The sequence below is a fragment of the Barbatula barbatula genome (genome assembly GCF_947034865.1).
Source record: "Barbatula barbatula genome assembly, chromosome: 1".
Classification (NCBI taxonomy): domain Eukaryota; kingdom Metazoa; phylum Chordata; class Actinopteri; order Cypriniformes; family Nemacheilidae; genus Barbatula; species Barbatula barbatula.
In genome coordinates, this window is record NC_136766.1 from 14,100,119 (window position 1) to 14,116,076 (window position 15,958).

At 39.4% G+C, this 15,958-nt stretch overlaps 1 protein-coding gene across 2 annotated transcripts in view; it reads left to right on the forward strand.

Annotated features, from left to right (window-relative positions):
- Nucleotides 1-15,958, forward strand: part of itfg1 (integrin alpha FG-GAP repeat containing 1) — a 110,623-nt gene that overhangs the window by 70,448 nt on the left and 24,217 nt on the right. For both annotated transcript variants that reach the window (XM_079456883.1, XM_079456882.1), the window contains 3 exons: nt 4,995-5,151; nt 7,117-7,225; nt 15,411-15,454. In XM_079456883.1, coding sequence (XP_079313009.1) covers nt 4,995-5,151; nt 7,117-7,225; nt 15,411-15,454 — 310 coding nt within the window. The remainder of the gene's footprint in view (nt 1-4,994; nt 5,152-7,116; nt 7,226-15,410; nt 15,455-15,958) is intronic.

Below are 15,958 nucleotides of genomic sequence, written 5' to 3' on the forward strand. Positions count from 1 at the left end.
AGACAGTAGTACTTTTACAGTAGGTTGCAAGCATTTAAAATGTAGACCTACAGTAGGTTACAGGAAAGCAAACTGCACACCTCAGCTAAATTCATAGTTTTTTAATCTAATTGTTTGTTTAATTGTTTTAACCCTTAACATTTAACAATTAAATAAATTCAAATGAGGCTTTTTTGGTTTATTTTAAAGATTGTGTATCACAGGCCCTTTCTGTCAATATCATATTAATCTTGAGTGCCTATATATAGTACTATTGCATACGTCGAATCTTCTAAGAGTTTTTAAGCTTGATCAAATTTATAAAAGAGAGATACAGCTGTACGATTATTTCCAGAAAAACAGGAGCTGCTAGAGGTGGGACTAATGGGGAAAGTGGGATGGAACTACAGCACGAGCAAGTAACACATTATCACATGAATCCCTTCGTGTTTTATACATTATGCACGTACATGCTGATTTCCAACAAAAAAGACGTATGCCTTATTTTGACTTAACATGTGCAGTTCATGTCCGGCATCTTTTAGCACTGGGACCGAACCATCTATCAGTTTTAAACAATCTTCAAATCCAACGTTATATCCACCGTCTATATAACATCCATCACTGAAATGCCGTGAACAAACAGACACACCTAAACTTCACTATCGCGAGTAATCCGGCCATCTTGACGCAACGCAGATAATCTTGATGGGCTTCGCTCGTCGGTTGGCATGAATGTCAGAAGAAAGAAGTCAGATTGCATGAGCAAATATACCCGATTTTTAAATAGCCTTACATCTTGTCTACACCAGTTGCAACATCACAAGCCGCAACTGTGATACTCTTTTATTTAAACACAATGTTGGAGATATTTAAAAAGTAGTTTTAGCAGCGGTTAAGAACCACTGTTTTAGGTGAAAACATACTTCTGCATTGGAGTCAGTAGAGCTCCACCTTCTCTTATATGGTGAGAATCGAACAGAAGGAATAAATGAACAGAAGAACAGACACCACCAGCAGCCATTATTATTCGCTGAAAAAGACATGTTCTTAGCTGCAGGAAGCCACTTCACAGCTCAACCAACAGCATTACCTTTCAGAACCGCCTGCTGTGGGTTATACCTACACCGCAGAGAGAGAGAGAGAGAGAGAGAGAAGTACAAAGACATGAAATGACCAACTATGGGTCACCTTTAGCCATGGCATCTGTGTGAAAAGAGTGAAGTGAGTTCATAGATATCCATTAAGCAGAATGAATGCGTGTTTAATTGAACGCCATCAATTAAACGCTCCTTTATAATGTCAGGATATTCTCTTAATTGAAGTGCTTGGGTAATTGAGACCTCCATACAACATGCACAGATAATGGGATGTATTTGGATTGCATTTGCTATTATACACCACAGTTTGATGTAAATGTGGGTGTTTTCTATTGCGGAAGTCCTGCGAGTCCCGTATTTGTTTGTTACTTCGAGACTGGTCTCATTATTTACTCTATATCTATACGTTAAATCATTCACACATTTAATTATTTGGCCTGGCTGAGCTCGGCCTTAAGTTCAAGTCTAAAGCAACTGCAGCTGCATGGTGCTCTGTTGCTAGGCAATGGCCGTCCACCTCGTGAGCATGTATTTTGAAATACTGGTCTCATTGTCAGTCAGGATTAGTGGTAGTTCCATTACGATTTGCAAAAACGTCTTCATTTTGCAAAGATGGAAGATAATTGTCGATACGTGTCAATATTTCTCACTCATGAAGGAGCATCAAATCCGCCACGGCAGACTGTATTCCCATTTACTTTTAAGATAAAATGGCATTTGGAAATACAGCCAAGATTATAGTTTAAAGGCCTGTCAAACGTTAAGCAAAGATTTATTTCCTCAAGTTAAGATAGTAAGGATTAAATTGAAAGGTCCCTAAAAATCAGCCGATTGGAGAAGACACACTCTGTGAAATTCTTTCAGGTTATCTACTGCGGTTTGGTGATATACTGTACCTAAAATATGACATCTTTTCTAATGTTGACGATGCTTGATATGTTGAAATTTTTGCTTTTGAATATTTAAAAATATTCAATTTAAATTAAAAAAAGATTTTGAGATACTGTAACATTCTAAATGTTTAATGCAGTAACAAATAAAAGGTGCAGACCTATAGAACACTTAAAAATGTGTATTATTTGAACACAACATGTAAAGTGATAAAAGAGATTGGTTGTGCTATCTTCTCTAAAATCTAAGCCATCCCCATATTACAGATTGTGCATTCCCGTGTTTTTCAACACCTGCTTCTCTTGTTGCCTCCTTTTTGATAATGATAAGATACTTGTTGTATACTCGTGAATTTAAAGAGGGAATTAAATTGTCTATTTGTGCTGTCTTTGCCACAGTAATCTTAATTTTCTACAATATTTCACATCCACAATTTGCTGTACTTTTATATCTAATATTAGATTTTTACCTTCACATTATTACCTTTACTTTACATATTATTTACAGTACGTTGATCTAAACAGATCCTCTTCTCGTGTTCTGGTAATTATGTTTTTGTCATTTCATGTAATCTACATAAAACGAGCTCTCCATGGAGAGTTTGTAGAAAGCATGAGTTGGTGTCGGAGCTTATTACCCAGGCATTGTACACTGAAGCATTAGCATGTAATTTGTTCAGTTTGGATTCTAGATCCCAGATGCATTATTTCGATACGTCCCCATGCCCCTTTTTTACCCCTTTGTCACCAGCATACTGTTTCCATATGGAAAAAGCATCTGTTGAAAATGATTGAAACACTGTGCACCTTCAGACTGCTTTGTTTTTGCCCTTGAGAGCAAATTGAAAGGGAAATACACCAACACATATTGCAACAGTGAGAGAGAGAGGTAGAGAGAGAGAGAAGCTTCAGGAAGTGTAGGAGGACCACTATTGAAGAGATGCCTGAGGGAGCGAGATTCTGTCTTCTTACCCCTCGAAAATCTACAGACCTGCCACCTGCCGTCCTTTTCAACATCCCCTTGTTTGTGCTGTGGATAACTGACGTCTTCAAAAATTCTTGTTTTGATACCCGGCCTGCACGGCAGTCAGGAAATGCCATAGCTAAATTCTTCATTTACGGGAGAAAGAGAATTTTTTTTGTGTTTGACAGGGGTCGGCCTGTGGGCTTGCCTCTGGCCTCTCTTCCCTGCTAGGTGTGCCATGGTGTTGGGTCCAGAGCTCCCAATGAGCTGAGGAGTGTGTGTGTGTGCTTAGTCATGGCACAGAAAGCCACTGGTCATGACCGTGCTCCACTGAGGAAGCAAATGGACCGGGACACACATAAACAGTGCATTTTCACACAAACATTTGTAGTCGTGTCTGGTTAGACATCTACACAGTACACACACCTGCTGGCACCTACTCTTCCACTGGCTGTCTGCTTTGAGGATGGTTCCTGTCCAAATGCAACGATGCATTTCTGCCACTAGTCTTTAAATTGACACTTATAACAGTTGTACATCAAAATACAAGTATAGAAACTTTCCTTCTGTGTGCGGCAGCTGTTTAAACTATGAAGATGCTGCAAAGCAGCTGTTGTGGTGTCTGTTTATCCTGTAGAGGGACGGCAGGTCTGCCTCTGTGGCTGGCAGACTTTGGCAAAGCCTCCAAATCTGCCTGCGCTGAAAGGCAGCCAGCAAAGGTGCAAAGAAGATTTGGCTGCGAATTGCTCAGATTAGTGCACCAAGATCCAGATTAACCAACACAATCTGAACTGGAAGTGTCATCGTCTTGCAGAATGAAGTGCAAAATGCTGTTTTATGGCCACAGTTAAAATAGGAATTTGAAACAAAAATTACAGTATTTTTGGCTCATGTGTAGTTATGGTGAAAATAAATTGACAGGAGTGTATTTCACACCTACCTTCCCCAGCTGTGATCTGCAAAGAAATGAGAAAAATGCAGAGTTACATACAAATTGAACAAAAATGAAGCATGCATTGTGTGTGCAGAAATAATACGAGAACTTGAACAATAATTCAAAGTTTGCATTTCTGCTGTTAAATTCTTCAGGACGCATTTCCCCACATTTTCCATTATTGTACTGTTAGCACATCTGTCTGTGAAATCCAAACTAAAGTGTCATAATATAATTATGAGATTAACATAATCAAAGTTTAAATTCAGTTATTGTGTGTTGGTGTGTGTGTGTTTGTAAATCACAAAAATGACTTCAGCTGGGTTTTCACTGGCAGGTTCATATTTATTTTCTATTTATTAACTATTATGATAATCGACAGCATGTCACAGATGCTTTCACTGTTTTAACATTGACAGTGTTTATAGTACATATCTTGAATAAAGTGTTTCTTTTGTGGTCTGCTGGCAATGTTTTTCTAGCTTGACCTTAATGCTTTGTGCTCATTCCATCTGCAATTCTTTCTGCTTAAACCAAGAAGAAGAAAACTCTTCTATTTTTAGCCTCCTGTACACTCAAGTCTAAATTAGCATACGTAGTGCCACATGGAAAATATCGTAGAAAGGAGGAGAAATTGCAAAAGGAAAGGAAAAGGTGTAAAGGGTCCTGAATAAAGTAGAGGGTTGGCAGATGGGTTGTTGAGCAATGCAGGAAAGCATCTCATTCCATAATTCACTGTTGGCTCTCAGATCCACAATTTCCTCCTCCTCCTCCCTCAGACTGAACGCTGAATTATGAGCAGGAATAGGTTCTGCTTAATTGCCTTTTTGTATTGGGGGATTGAAAAGTTCACTGCTAGAGTTTTCATTTTTTGTCACTTTTCCAGTCTTACTGCTTCAGCAACCCCGCTCTACTGTGCTGTAGTCTGTGTGTGTGTGGATAATGTTGTAAATGAAGAAACGTTCAGTGCTCAAACATGCTCTTTAATCGGCCAGAGTTCACTGGTCTGCTGCATGCTTGCAAACGTCATTGGCAAGGGTTAAATTCAACGTGACAGTGTCTACACACACTTTTAGGAAATCCGTTTACGGTAACACGCATCTCTGTGTGATTTTCTCTCTCCGCAGCACACAACAGCAGCAGGCGTTCCTGCTGGAGAATGTGGCGTGTAATAACGCGGACTGTCACGATGTGGGACGGATGTTTCTCGTGCACTGGGAGCAGTCGGATCTCAGCGCCATCCCCAGGGCTGTTGTGGCCACGTTTTTTGACATCTATGAGGACGTAAGTGTCGGTCCTTTCCCCTTGCCTTTGGCATTTTTATTAAAGTCGACAGTGTGCGGCAACACGGCTACTTCAATCTCACTCGCTTTCTTTCTCGCCGATCACTCTTTTCTCATCTCACTGATGTCTGTGTGACCCGCATTACTGAGCTTTAGCCATTATCTGATTTACTCTGACTGTAATATTGCCCAAGTGGTTCCACACGGGCCCTGTCCTCTTTTGACATTGAGAGTGTGGAGAACTACACAGGCAACATTTGCCAGCAGTGATCTGTTTGTCTCTATCTATGTCTATCTGTTTTTCTTTGTGCCTCTCATGTTTATTTGACCATTATTTTACACTTTACATTTTATAAATGTCCAACGTGTAATTTTTTGCTGGATCTATTGACAGAAATGCAATATAATATACATAACTATGTCTTCAGAGGTGTATAAAGACCTTACACAATGAAGTGTTAGAATGAGCTGTTTCTATCTACATACACTGCTGGTCCCCTTGTATGAAACTCGCCATGTTGTTTCTACAGTAGCTTTAAACGGACAAAATGCTCTACAAGAGCATGTTTCGTAAATACATTATTTCCTTCAGGCACAGAAGTGAAAATGTGATGACATCTTCGTTCTGTGTCAGCCTCCGTAGTGCTTAGAAAGGGAGGGGTGGAGTTAGTCGTTGGTTGCCATTTGCAACCTTACCACTTGATGCCGCTAAATTTTGTTCACTGGACCTTTAAATGTGTTTTACTTGTGAACCCAACTGTGAATATTCTGGTTCTGGGCAAATCAAATTTTCTATCATTCCAGTAGTTAAAATAGAGCATCCCTGAGGTCAACTTTATTTCTCCTTTCTTTAAAGTGAAGTGTTTATCTCGGTATGTGCTCAAGGTTTGTTACAGATTATTGATTTCTTAGTGTCCTTTGACATTCGCTGATTCACTTTGTCTGAATAAATTCTACACACTGTGGTACACAAGACACATAAACATCTCAGCCTTTATTTCTTTCTCAGTCTTGCCCAGAAGCAAAAAAACAGGTATAATATAGCTCAGAAGAGTACAGTATTTTAAGTATGGTCATTTTATAGAGTCATACAAAGAAAAAATAATACACTCTACCTGTATATATTGAATCAGTGGCTGTGTGTGTGCGTGTGTGTGTGTGTGTGTGCGCGTGTGTGTGTGTGTGTGTGTGTTGACCAGCAAAACATTATGTTGGCTGATAGCTAGTGGCATTTAAGCTGCCTTTGCTGAAAAATGAGACCATTAAAAACAGTCTATTGAAGTTCTGACTTTTCTATCGTTTTCTTTGTCTTTTTCTCTCACCCTTTCTCTTTCAATGTATATGTTTTTGGTGCGGACAAGTAAGCATTCTTCCTAAATAGCAGTGCAGGAAACACCACAAGCTTGTTTAAGATGGTCTATGTAGGTTTCTCCGGGCTTTGTGGTCATGCCAGGACGTCAAACATCGCCATGCCATAGACAGCCCTCGAGCATCTCGTCCTCCATCTTACACATGCACATCTATGCGCGTCTTAATTTGCCATCATTTCTCCCTCCTCTTCCCTCTATGATTCACCCTCGCCTCCCTCGCCTCCCTCACCCCGTTTCCCCATCTGTATCACAACCTTCTCCCCGTCGTAATCACAATATAGCCAATTACCTCAAATTCCCTCATGCTTACATAACTAATGACGCTAAAGGCTCATTAAACAAACAGCACGCGCACGTCTCATTCTGTTAGCATAAGAGCTAGTCATCATTAGCACGGTATTAGGATGCTATCTGTATAGGATCCTCAGCAGAGCAACGTTCTCAAGACCGAAACCGATAGACCGCAGAGAGAGGCTGATAAGAAATCGTAATAGCTTGGTGGAGTCCATTAGGGATATGAAAGTGTTCGTCAAACAGGGCAGATTCAAAGGGCTTTATGCATTGCAAGTGATTGAGGTCTGATTTCTCATTTGCAGGGTATATTAGATATGATCGTGCTCAGCAAGGTGGAAGGGAAGGAAGAGCTCATCATCCATGCTTTGAAGAACAACTTCGAGGTGGATGCATATTTCGTGAAGGTGATCGGTGAGTACGAGAACTATGTATGAATGAGACACACCTTCACTATCAGGTCTGTTGTATGGACTTTTTTAAACCCTTTCAACGCTCAACCGTAAGTTTTTTGGCAGGCTTAATTTGGACAGTAGCTCGCCTCAGTTGAAAATATACTTTTTTGGAAACATATTTTTATGTGTCAGAAATACTTTTTTATTTAAAAAAATGATTTAAGTATTTTATTAAATATAAGGTTTAGTAATATATTTTTTTTAATTTCCAAAAAATATCTAGCTGGTCATGTCCATGACAGCTATACATTTATTTAAACTTAAATTACTTGTCGTGAATTAATAGAATACAGTGATTTTGAAGCCATTTCAAGCCTGCCTGCTTTTAGAAGGCAATTAGGACTATATTCCATATTTGTTTGCCAGACAGATAACTTTACCTTTGTGTGACAACAGCACTTGCCCGACAGGACGAGTATTCGTTCTGTCATGTGGCCTGGAACACTCACACTGGCCCTGGGCTAATCTATCTGTCCTTAATGTTGAGCTCTGCCTTTATAAACAGAGATATTCCATTGCATACTGCATTTGCTTTAAAGTGAATCAGACAACAGTATGTTTCTTACCGTACAGGTCAGTAACCGAGTGCCATACTTATTTGGGCTCCCATCCCGAGTTCTTTCTTGTGCTGTTTACCTGCGTTGGCCCAGAGAGTATACCATAGTGGTTACAGAGCTGCCGGGTTGTGACATTTTGGAGAGTTGACATTTCCAGAGCCAAATTCAGTAGAAAGTAGCCACGATGCCATTTAATCCTGCCCCGCTGCGTTTTAATTAAAGGGGAGAGACAGATCTTCTCTTTCGCTCCCTTTCTCGCTTCACCTCCTCTTGCTCGAGCACACAGATTAGCTTCCTCAATGTAACAGTATGTGAGGATCATTCTATCAGTGTCAGATTAAAAAGCATGAAAATGACCCAGAGTCACTAAATCTCTCATTCACTTGCTTATTAGTGTGCTCTCTTTTTCGTTTTCTTGCAGATCTAGTGTTTAATGAGAGTGTTGTGAGATTGAATGTCTTGCTCTGAGGAGAGAGGCATTGTGGGTTGTCTTCGCATTCACCTCATGCCTAAATGCATTAAAGAGATTTAAATTAAAATTCTGTTTCCATTTATTCACCCTCATGTCAAAACATGTATTTGATTCTTTGTTCGGTGGAACACAAAAGAATCAATGAACAATTTTGAGAATTATGTCACTTTGAGGTTGTGTGTCCATACAATGGCAGTCAATGGGGGCCAGCGTTGTTTGATGACCACCGTTCTTCAAAATATCTACACAGAAGAAATTCATACAATACAATTATCATACATACACTCTCCGTTTAAGCATTGGTGTGCATGCAGTAAAGATAAGTATTTAGATGCACCAGGTTAAAGTTTGGACACCATTGGAATAAAAGCAGAAACCATAACATCCGAGATCTTTTCAGTCTGAAATTGCTCTCATACGTTGTGTTCTTCAGACTTTCTAATGGCCTCAAAAGACCCATCAAACTGAAATATGTTCCAGTGACAGCCCAAAATATAAAACTACTCTGTATTTACCAGTGAGAGCCCAGAACTGTCCCCTATGAAGTCAAGACCCACCTCGCTCTCCACTGTCCACTGAGGCATGGTAGGTGATGTACTGTACACCAGTGCACGATGTCAACCTGCCTCAAGAGGAATTGTAGTTATGTACGCCATATCCTAATGCAATTATCTTACGACTGCATGGTTTATATATGGCTGGGAATGTCCTCAGTTATTTCTCATATCATCCTCAGAGGAGTAAATAAACAGTTTAGCTCCATTCCATGCTGCCAAGTCCTCAAGGCCATATGTAAAAAATAAGGCTTTCATTAATCTAAAGCCTAACATGACACGAATTAGAGCGTTATCGCAGACACGTAATACGTGAAGCTGTAATGTTTTCACTCGCTCTACATTTGTATCTCGGTATCTGCGTGGCCTTTATCTCGTGCCATATGTATTCCACGCCCACTTGCCCCATTTTAATCAATCTCATGAATGCTTTCGCACAAGCAAGTGTACGCCCCCCATGCCTTGCCTCTGGGCTACAACTAAATACAAGATGCAGAAAGAAGTTAGAATAAACAAAGATAGCGAGAGAGTGAAGGGGGTGTGGGGCAGGTGGTGTAATTTCCTGTGATTGCATGGCCTGAACACACACAGATTTGGGTTGGAGTGTGTGTTTATGGTGTGTACGGGTGAATCAGTGTGTGTTGGCTATAGGCTGAGGGGAAGAACTATGGCAGCTGATTGCATTCCCGTTCATTTATTAGAATTCAGATGAGCTCCAATGAGGAACATCTGCGCGCTTTGTTCCGTTTGCTACGCGTTCCTTCCGTTCTGCAATTTGTCATTCTTAAAATCGAACCCTCCACAAACACACACACATTAAAGTGGCCATAACTCAAGACAGTTTCTGCATATCTCATGTTAATCTTGAGTACTTACAAAATAGTCTTTAGTTTGATCACATTTATAAAAGACAGATACAGCTGTACGGTTATTTCTGAAAACATACTACACGTGCGGGGGGAGGACGGAACTAAAGCATGTGCACACCCATTGCCAAAAAAACACAGACCACATACCGTATGCGGTTCATGTCCGGCATCTTTTAGCACTGGGTCCCACCATCTATCAGTTTCCAACGATCTCCAAATCCAGCTTTATATTCAGGATGTTTATTTAACATCCATCACTAAAATGCTGTGTACAAACACATCTCAACTTCTCTCACTATCGCAAGAGTAACGAGACGGACTAAGAAACCTAAACAAAGGCTGGGGGAGTGTATCAAGCACAGAAATACTACGTCATATGTCCAACTTGTTTTTTTGACAAGTTGACCATGTCAAGCATGAGAAGACAAGCATGTTTAACATTGTAAAGAAGTCAGAATGCATGAAAGACCATTGAACATCCCCTTTAATACGATACATGGGCACTCATAGAGGGAGGCTATTTACTCATGCTTTTTCACTCGCTCTTGCTGATTAAATGTTATGAATGACTTTGGGTGGGTTCAGTACTGCCACGGACTTGTTTTGTTTCTTGTTTGCTTTATTAGACATATATAGTTGAGAGAGAAAGAGAGAATGTAATTAGTATCAGAAAATCATCAAGTACAGTTTCTTTCTAAAACACTCAGTAAGAAAACAATGTTGACCATAGTGTTGTACAAACAATAAAACATTAAAAGAAGAAAAACTTTAATTTAATTAAACTAAAATAAGTACAAAGAAAGATGCTTTTGACTTTTAAACTTTTTTAATTTATTGTGGTATTGTTGCAGTCTGAACTGAAACCTGCATTACTCTCATAAGTATCAAGGCTCAACGTGTCCAGAGCATGTACAGTATATCTATATTTGAAGAATTAATTTACAAAAACAGATACAAAAAAAAATGTATTATTGTGCATTCCATTTCATATTAAATAAATATCAAACTGCAGTTTGGTTGTTTTTATTAAGTAAAAATCAAACAAAGACAGATAAATAACACCATAAAACACCAAACAACATGATAACATAATAAAAAACACATTTTTTGACATCAGTCATTGGTTCAAAGGACTTTATTTCCGCAGACGGAAATATTTGAAAAATGTGCTGGCTCTCCCAAGCTTGGTAATAGCATTGAAGAGTGCCTAATTTTTTAAGCTTCAAAAAGCACATCTCCGGGGGGGTAAGTAAATGTCTTCTGAAGCAAAGCAAAACATTTTGAAAAACTTTAATAATTTGACTGTATTTAGCCAAGATAGATAGACTTTGAACACGCACAGATGATAAAACTACACACAGAAATAGCAGCACACCATTCAAATAGGTTCTGAGACATGCGAGAACCAATGAGATTCATCCTTGACATTAGTATAGCTCCGTGGTTCTCAAACTTTTTTGGTCATTCCCCACTTTAGACAAGGGGGAATTTTCAAGCCCCACCTGCCCCCATTGCCCCAACACAATGCAAACGAAATGCATGTTCCAATTTATTGAACTAAAAAGTAGTATCAGAGTAACAAGTTGTATCTAAAATACAAACTATATACATCAAATAACAGAAAGTTAAAGAAAATTAAAGTGCAGCTGTGCACTACTAATTTCAAAAATAGAAAAGATATAAAAGTGCCATTTTGAAATCTGTAAAAAAAACATTTAAATATGGCTGCGAAAGTTTGTTCCGTTACAATTAATATGCCGATGTCACGTTATTTTGGTACTTCGGTTCCAGGTTATATTTTTCTCGGGGTCTCATATCTAATGTTCTTTTAATATAGACTCCATGTAGACTAGTAATGATTATCCCTTTAATGTTTCCATGGCGACGCGTCATATTTGTCACGTGACACACCGCAGCCACACCTTATGACAGATCGCCTTAATTTCCTTTTTTATTTCAAAATATTCACAAACTTGCTTACCACGTCATCAACTATCTGATATTCCGATTCTCAAAAATGTGTAAGTGAGTGTGTTTGGTCATTTATAAATAATCTTGATCTACGTGAGACGGGTGCCACCATGTTTCTTTGCGACGCAGTTCAGAGAGTTTTGTCTGTTATCAGTTTCTCCCGAAATACATGCAAGAAAGTGGCCGGTGAACTCCGAGAACTTTAACTCTTGTAAACTTTACAGTTACTTCCATTATGTTTGTCTGATGTGAATAACACACGTCGTCAAATTATATTTGAATAGATTGTTATTTCTGCTTCCACAGACATGAGTGTGTATCTTACAAACTCCAAATGTATTGTTCTACTAGTGCTTATGTGTATTTAAATGGCTGAAACCTGGGATTCGAGGCCGGTGCGTGAATGATAACGAGCGTCAGCTGTACACGCACCGTACTATTGGGTTTCAGCACCAGTGTAACAAAGTTCCATGAAGTGAGGGAAGGAAGGAAGGAGGTGGGAACCGGCAAACATTTAACATCTTTAATCAGATCAAATAAACAAGGACGTAAACACAAACACAACTTCCGTGCCCGGTCCTCTCTCACTGACGGTCCGGTCGCTCGTCCACTTATGCTTCACAATCTCCTCCGTGATACCAGACCTCGAATCCCGGCTCTCTCCCCGCTTACCTCACTACAATTTCATTTGTAACCATGAATACAAAATTCCGGAAGATTTGATCTCACGTTTCCATATAAGGCATAAAAAGGAAAATTTTCTCCCGTTTGGCGCGCCCCACCTGTCACGTCTCTATTCCCCACCAGTGGGGCGCGCCCCACAGTTTGAGAAACGCTGGTATAGCTAGTTGGCATGCCACCATTACACATGTTTATTTCTCATCTTTAAACCCATAAAATGTTTTATTATGCATGTACTATGTGCGCTTTTTGGAGCTGCAAAAATGAGGCATTTTCCAATGTCATTACCGAGATGAGGATTACTCCGACTTAAGAAATTCATATTAACCTAGGATGGCATGACGGTATGTATATTAATTTGTGGGTAAACTATTCCTTTAAGTGTTTGATTTTCCGTTTGTGGGCTAAACGATTAGGTGATGAGAGTGATGCTGGTTATGTTAATCACTGTCTGAACTCAGTAGAGATTGAAAGCCAATCATAAAGCTGTCCAGAGAGAATCACCACAGCTCCGTGCTGCTAAGGTAAACCAACTAGCTAATGGATGTAATTTCCATCGCAAGACTTTGATCTAAAAACCACCTGATACCACTTTAATGTAGTGGCGAGAATTATTCCAGCTTTATGAAGCTCTACGCACGTACTCCTCATAGTTCTGTGATGTGTATCTCTGTGTCGAGCGGCTGTTATGAATGATATGAGACACATTCACTTAGAGCGTCAGTATAGCATCTAGTTTAGTGGTGTGGAACAGATCAGCAAGGCACATGACCAATTTCACAGCCATCACACCAAAGCTGTTTAAGTGTCGCCACAAACTCACAGCAGATTCACAGAATCTTCTGCTGTCCTGAGAGCAACAAGCACACTCTCATCGCATAACTGCAAACAGGCTTTAACACAATTTTGATCTGTTGCTTTGGTTGACACAAGTAAAAAAACATTACATATTTTCAGAAAGAATCATGCCAGACATCCATCTTGGAATGGCATGATCATATTACCTAATAATTTCACCAAGACGTTATCATGATGTATGAACCATCCAAAGTTTTTACTGAATTGCTTTTTCAACTGTCCACATCTTCAGTGCGTGTACGCACTGTAATTCCCCTCAGTTTGTCGGAGATGTCTGATGACAGCGCCTTGGCCATGTCATTTTTTATTCTTCTTGGAGAGGTTTCCAGAATCTTGAAAAGGTGGAGAAAGACAGACGAGCACCGAGCTTTATCTTTATATGAAGGCTTAGACTAAGCCCTGGCAATAAACAAGAGCATTATTAATGCAATGAGTTCACAAAATGACATTTCATGCGGATTAAGCGCATCATAAATGTTTAGACGTACTCCGCGTTGAACCTTCTGGCTTTAAATACTTTTATGCTGCATATATAGAAGTCAACGGGGGAAAATGGGGGGACACGGATGTCACACACGCATAGACAAGGACACAGCAGGGGTGTGTCATGACCGTACATATCATAGTCCAGCTCTGTGTGCAAGCCCTACTGGAAACTTGTCATTAATAGAGACGTTTCTGCAATGTGCGCATGCTTCCAAATGCTTTACTATTTATAGGTATGTGTTTGGGTATTATTATTTTCGTTTCATTCTCTGAACTACTAACAGTATTTCTCCTAAGTTTCAAATAAAAATATTGTTTCTATTTGCATTTAATTAAAAAAAATGAAAACCAGAGCAGGAGATCAAAATAACAGAAAATATGTATTTTTGCAGAGCTCAAATAGCCTACTGCAAAGAAAACAAGTTCATGCACTGTTAGGCAATACAACAGTAATATTTTTATCTGTATTTGGGAAAAGTTCCAAAATATTTGTTTTGATAACCTCCATGTGTCTCCATGTTTTCTGTCAGTCTTTCACATCACTCCTGAGGTTTGATTCAGTTGAAATTCAACAAACACTGTACTGGAATGGACACAATTGATCAAATGAAAAGTTCGAATGGTCTCTTCATATTTATTTTTTTATTTTTTTGGTAGGCTCTAGAATATAATAAAATGGTCCAAATAAAAAACTGACAGAGGTATTTTGGGATCAGCACCGGGTGGGGAGGTGTGTTTGTTGCCCTCTAGTTAACTCAATGGAGGACAATGAAGGCGTCTCTTTATCTTTCTGTTTTTGTCCCTTAACACAAAACTGTTACACTCGACATGGATGAAAAATTAAGTCAGACCTCATGTCAAACCTCTCTCTCAGCCTTAGAACATTCGCTTTGAAAACCACAGCCACGTATTCCTTTTTGCAATTGTAAAAATGTGAGCAGAACATTTGTCTGTCAAACCAAATCGGAAGATTTCTAAAGGACGAGCTTTCTGAATAATTGAAACACTTTCATCATTTGTCTTTCCATCACTTTTACTTTTATATATTTTCAGCTTGCATCATGTAATTTTATGTCCCCATAAATATATGTGTGTGTGTATGCGTGTGTGTGCACGCTTTTGAGGAATTCACATTTACTTGAGTTAGTTTCGTGCTGTTGCTGAGAATCAAAGGAACATTCTGAACTTTCTATCTTTCTTTAAATAGGGCTGTCTGTCACTGCTGGTTGAAAAATCGAATGCAGCATTAGATAAAGACAGATGCAAATGTACACAGATGGTTCTTTGTGTGTCTCTAATGAGCAATTAATGATTTTTTACTTTCTCTTTCATATGCTCAACTCTCTAACGCACAGTCAATTTCAGGCACGAATAAAGAGCTTTTCATGCCATTAGCGGGATTTAATGTTCATTTTAAACGTTTCATTTTTTCCTGGCTGAAGGGGTGTGCAGTACGAGCATTACGGTGTTGTGTGATATGAGATGGGTGATGGAAGATAGGACTTCAAGTATGTAATACTGCCAGTGTATAGCTGAGTGAAGCGGGATAAAGGAAAGGGGAGCACTGATTTGATTCAGAACAGCGCACTTGGCACCAGAGTCTGTGACACGCTGCAATCACCTTATCTGAGGACCAGATGTGTGGGACAAAGTTATAATTCTCTCTCTCTGTGTTTTTATCTCTTTCTCTCTGTAGTGCTCAGTGGCCTGTGCTCCAATGACTGTCCAGACAAAGTCAAGGTGAGTTCTGCACTCAACTCAAGCGGGTATGGCATGTGTTTGGCATCCCCAGGCCCACACACAATCTGTGCCATTATACACAAGATTTTACACAATTACACTCGTTACGAGTGTATTTTTTGGAGGATCTATTGACAGAAATGCAATATAATATACATAACTATGTCTTCAGAGGTGTATAAAGACCAGCATATGTATAAGGATAATGATGCGTTATGTTTTTAACTACCGTAGAATGAGCTATTTCTATCTACACACCCTGCGGGTCGTCTTACATGGAATTCACGATGGGTTTCATAAATATGTTGTTTGGCAAAGAAACGAAAACATGATGATGCCTTATACCTGGGTCAGCGTTGCTCTAGTACTTGAGTCTGGACTCGAGATGTTTTTCTGTAGTCTCGGACTTGTCTTGGACTCGTTGGTATCTGCACTCGGACTTGTCTTGGATTCGCCAAATGTTCTAGTTAGTCTCGAACGAGTCCGATGATTTTTTCTCCTTCC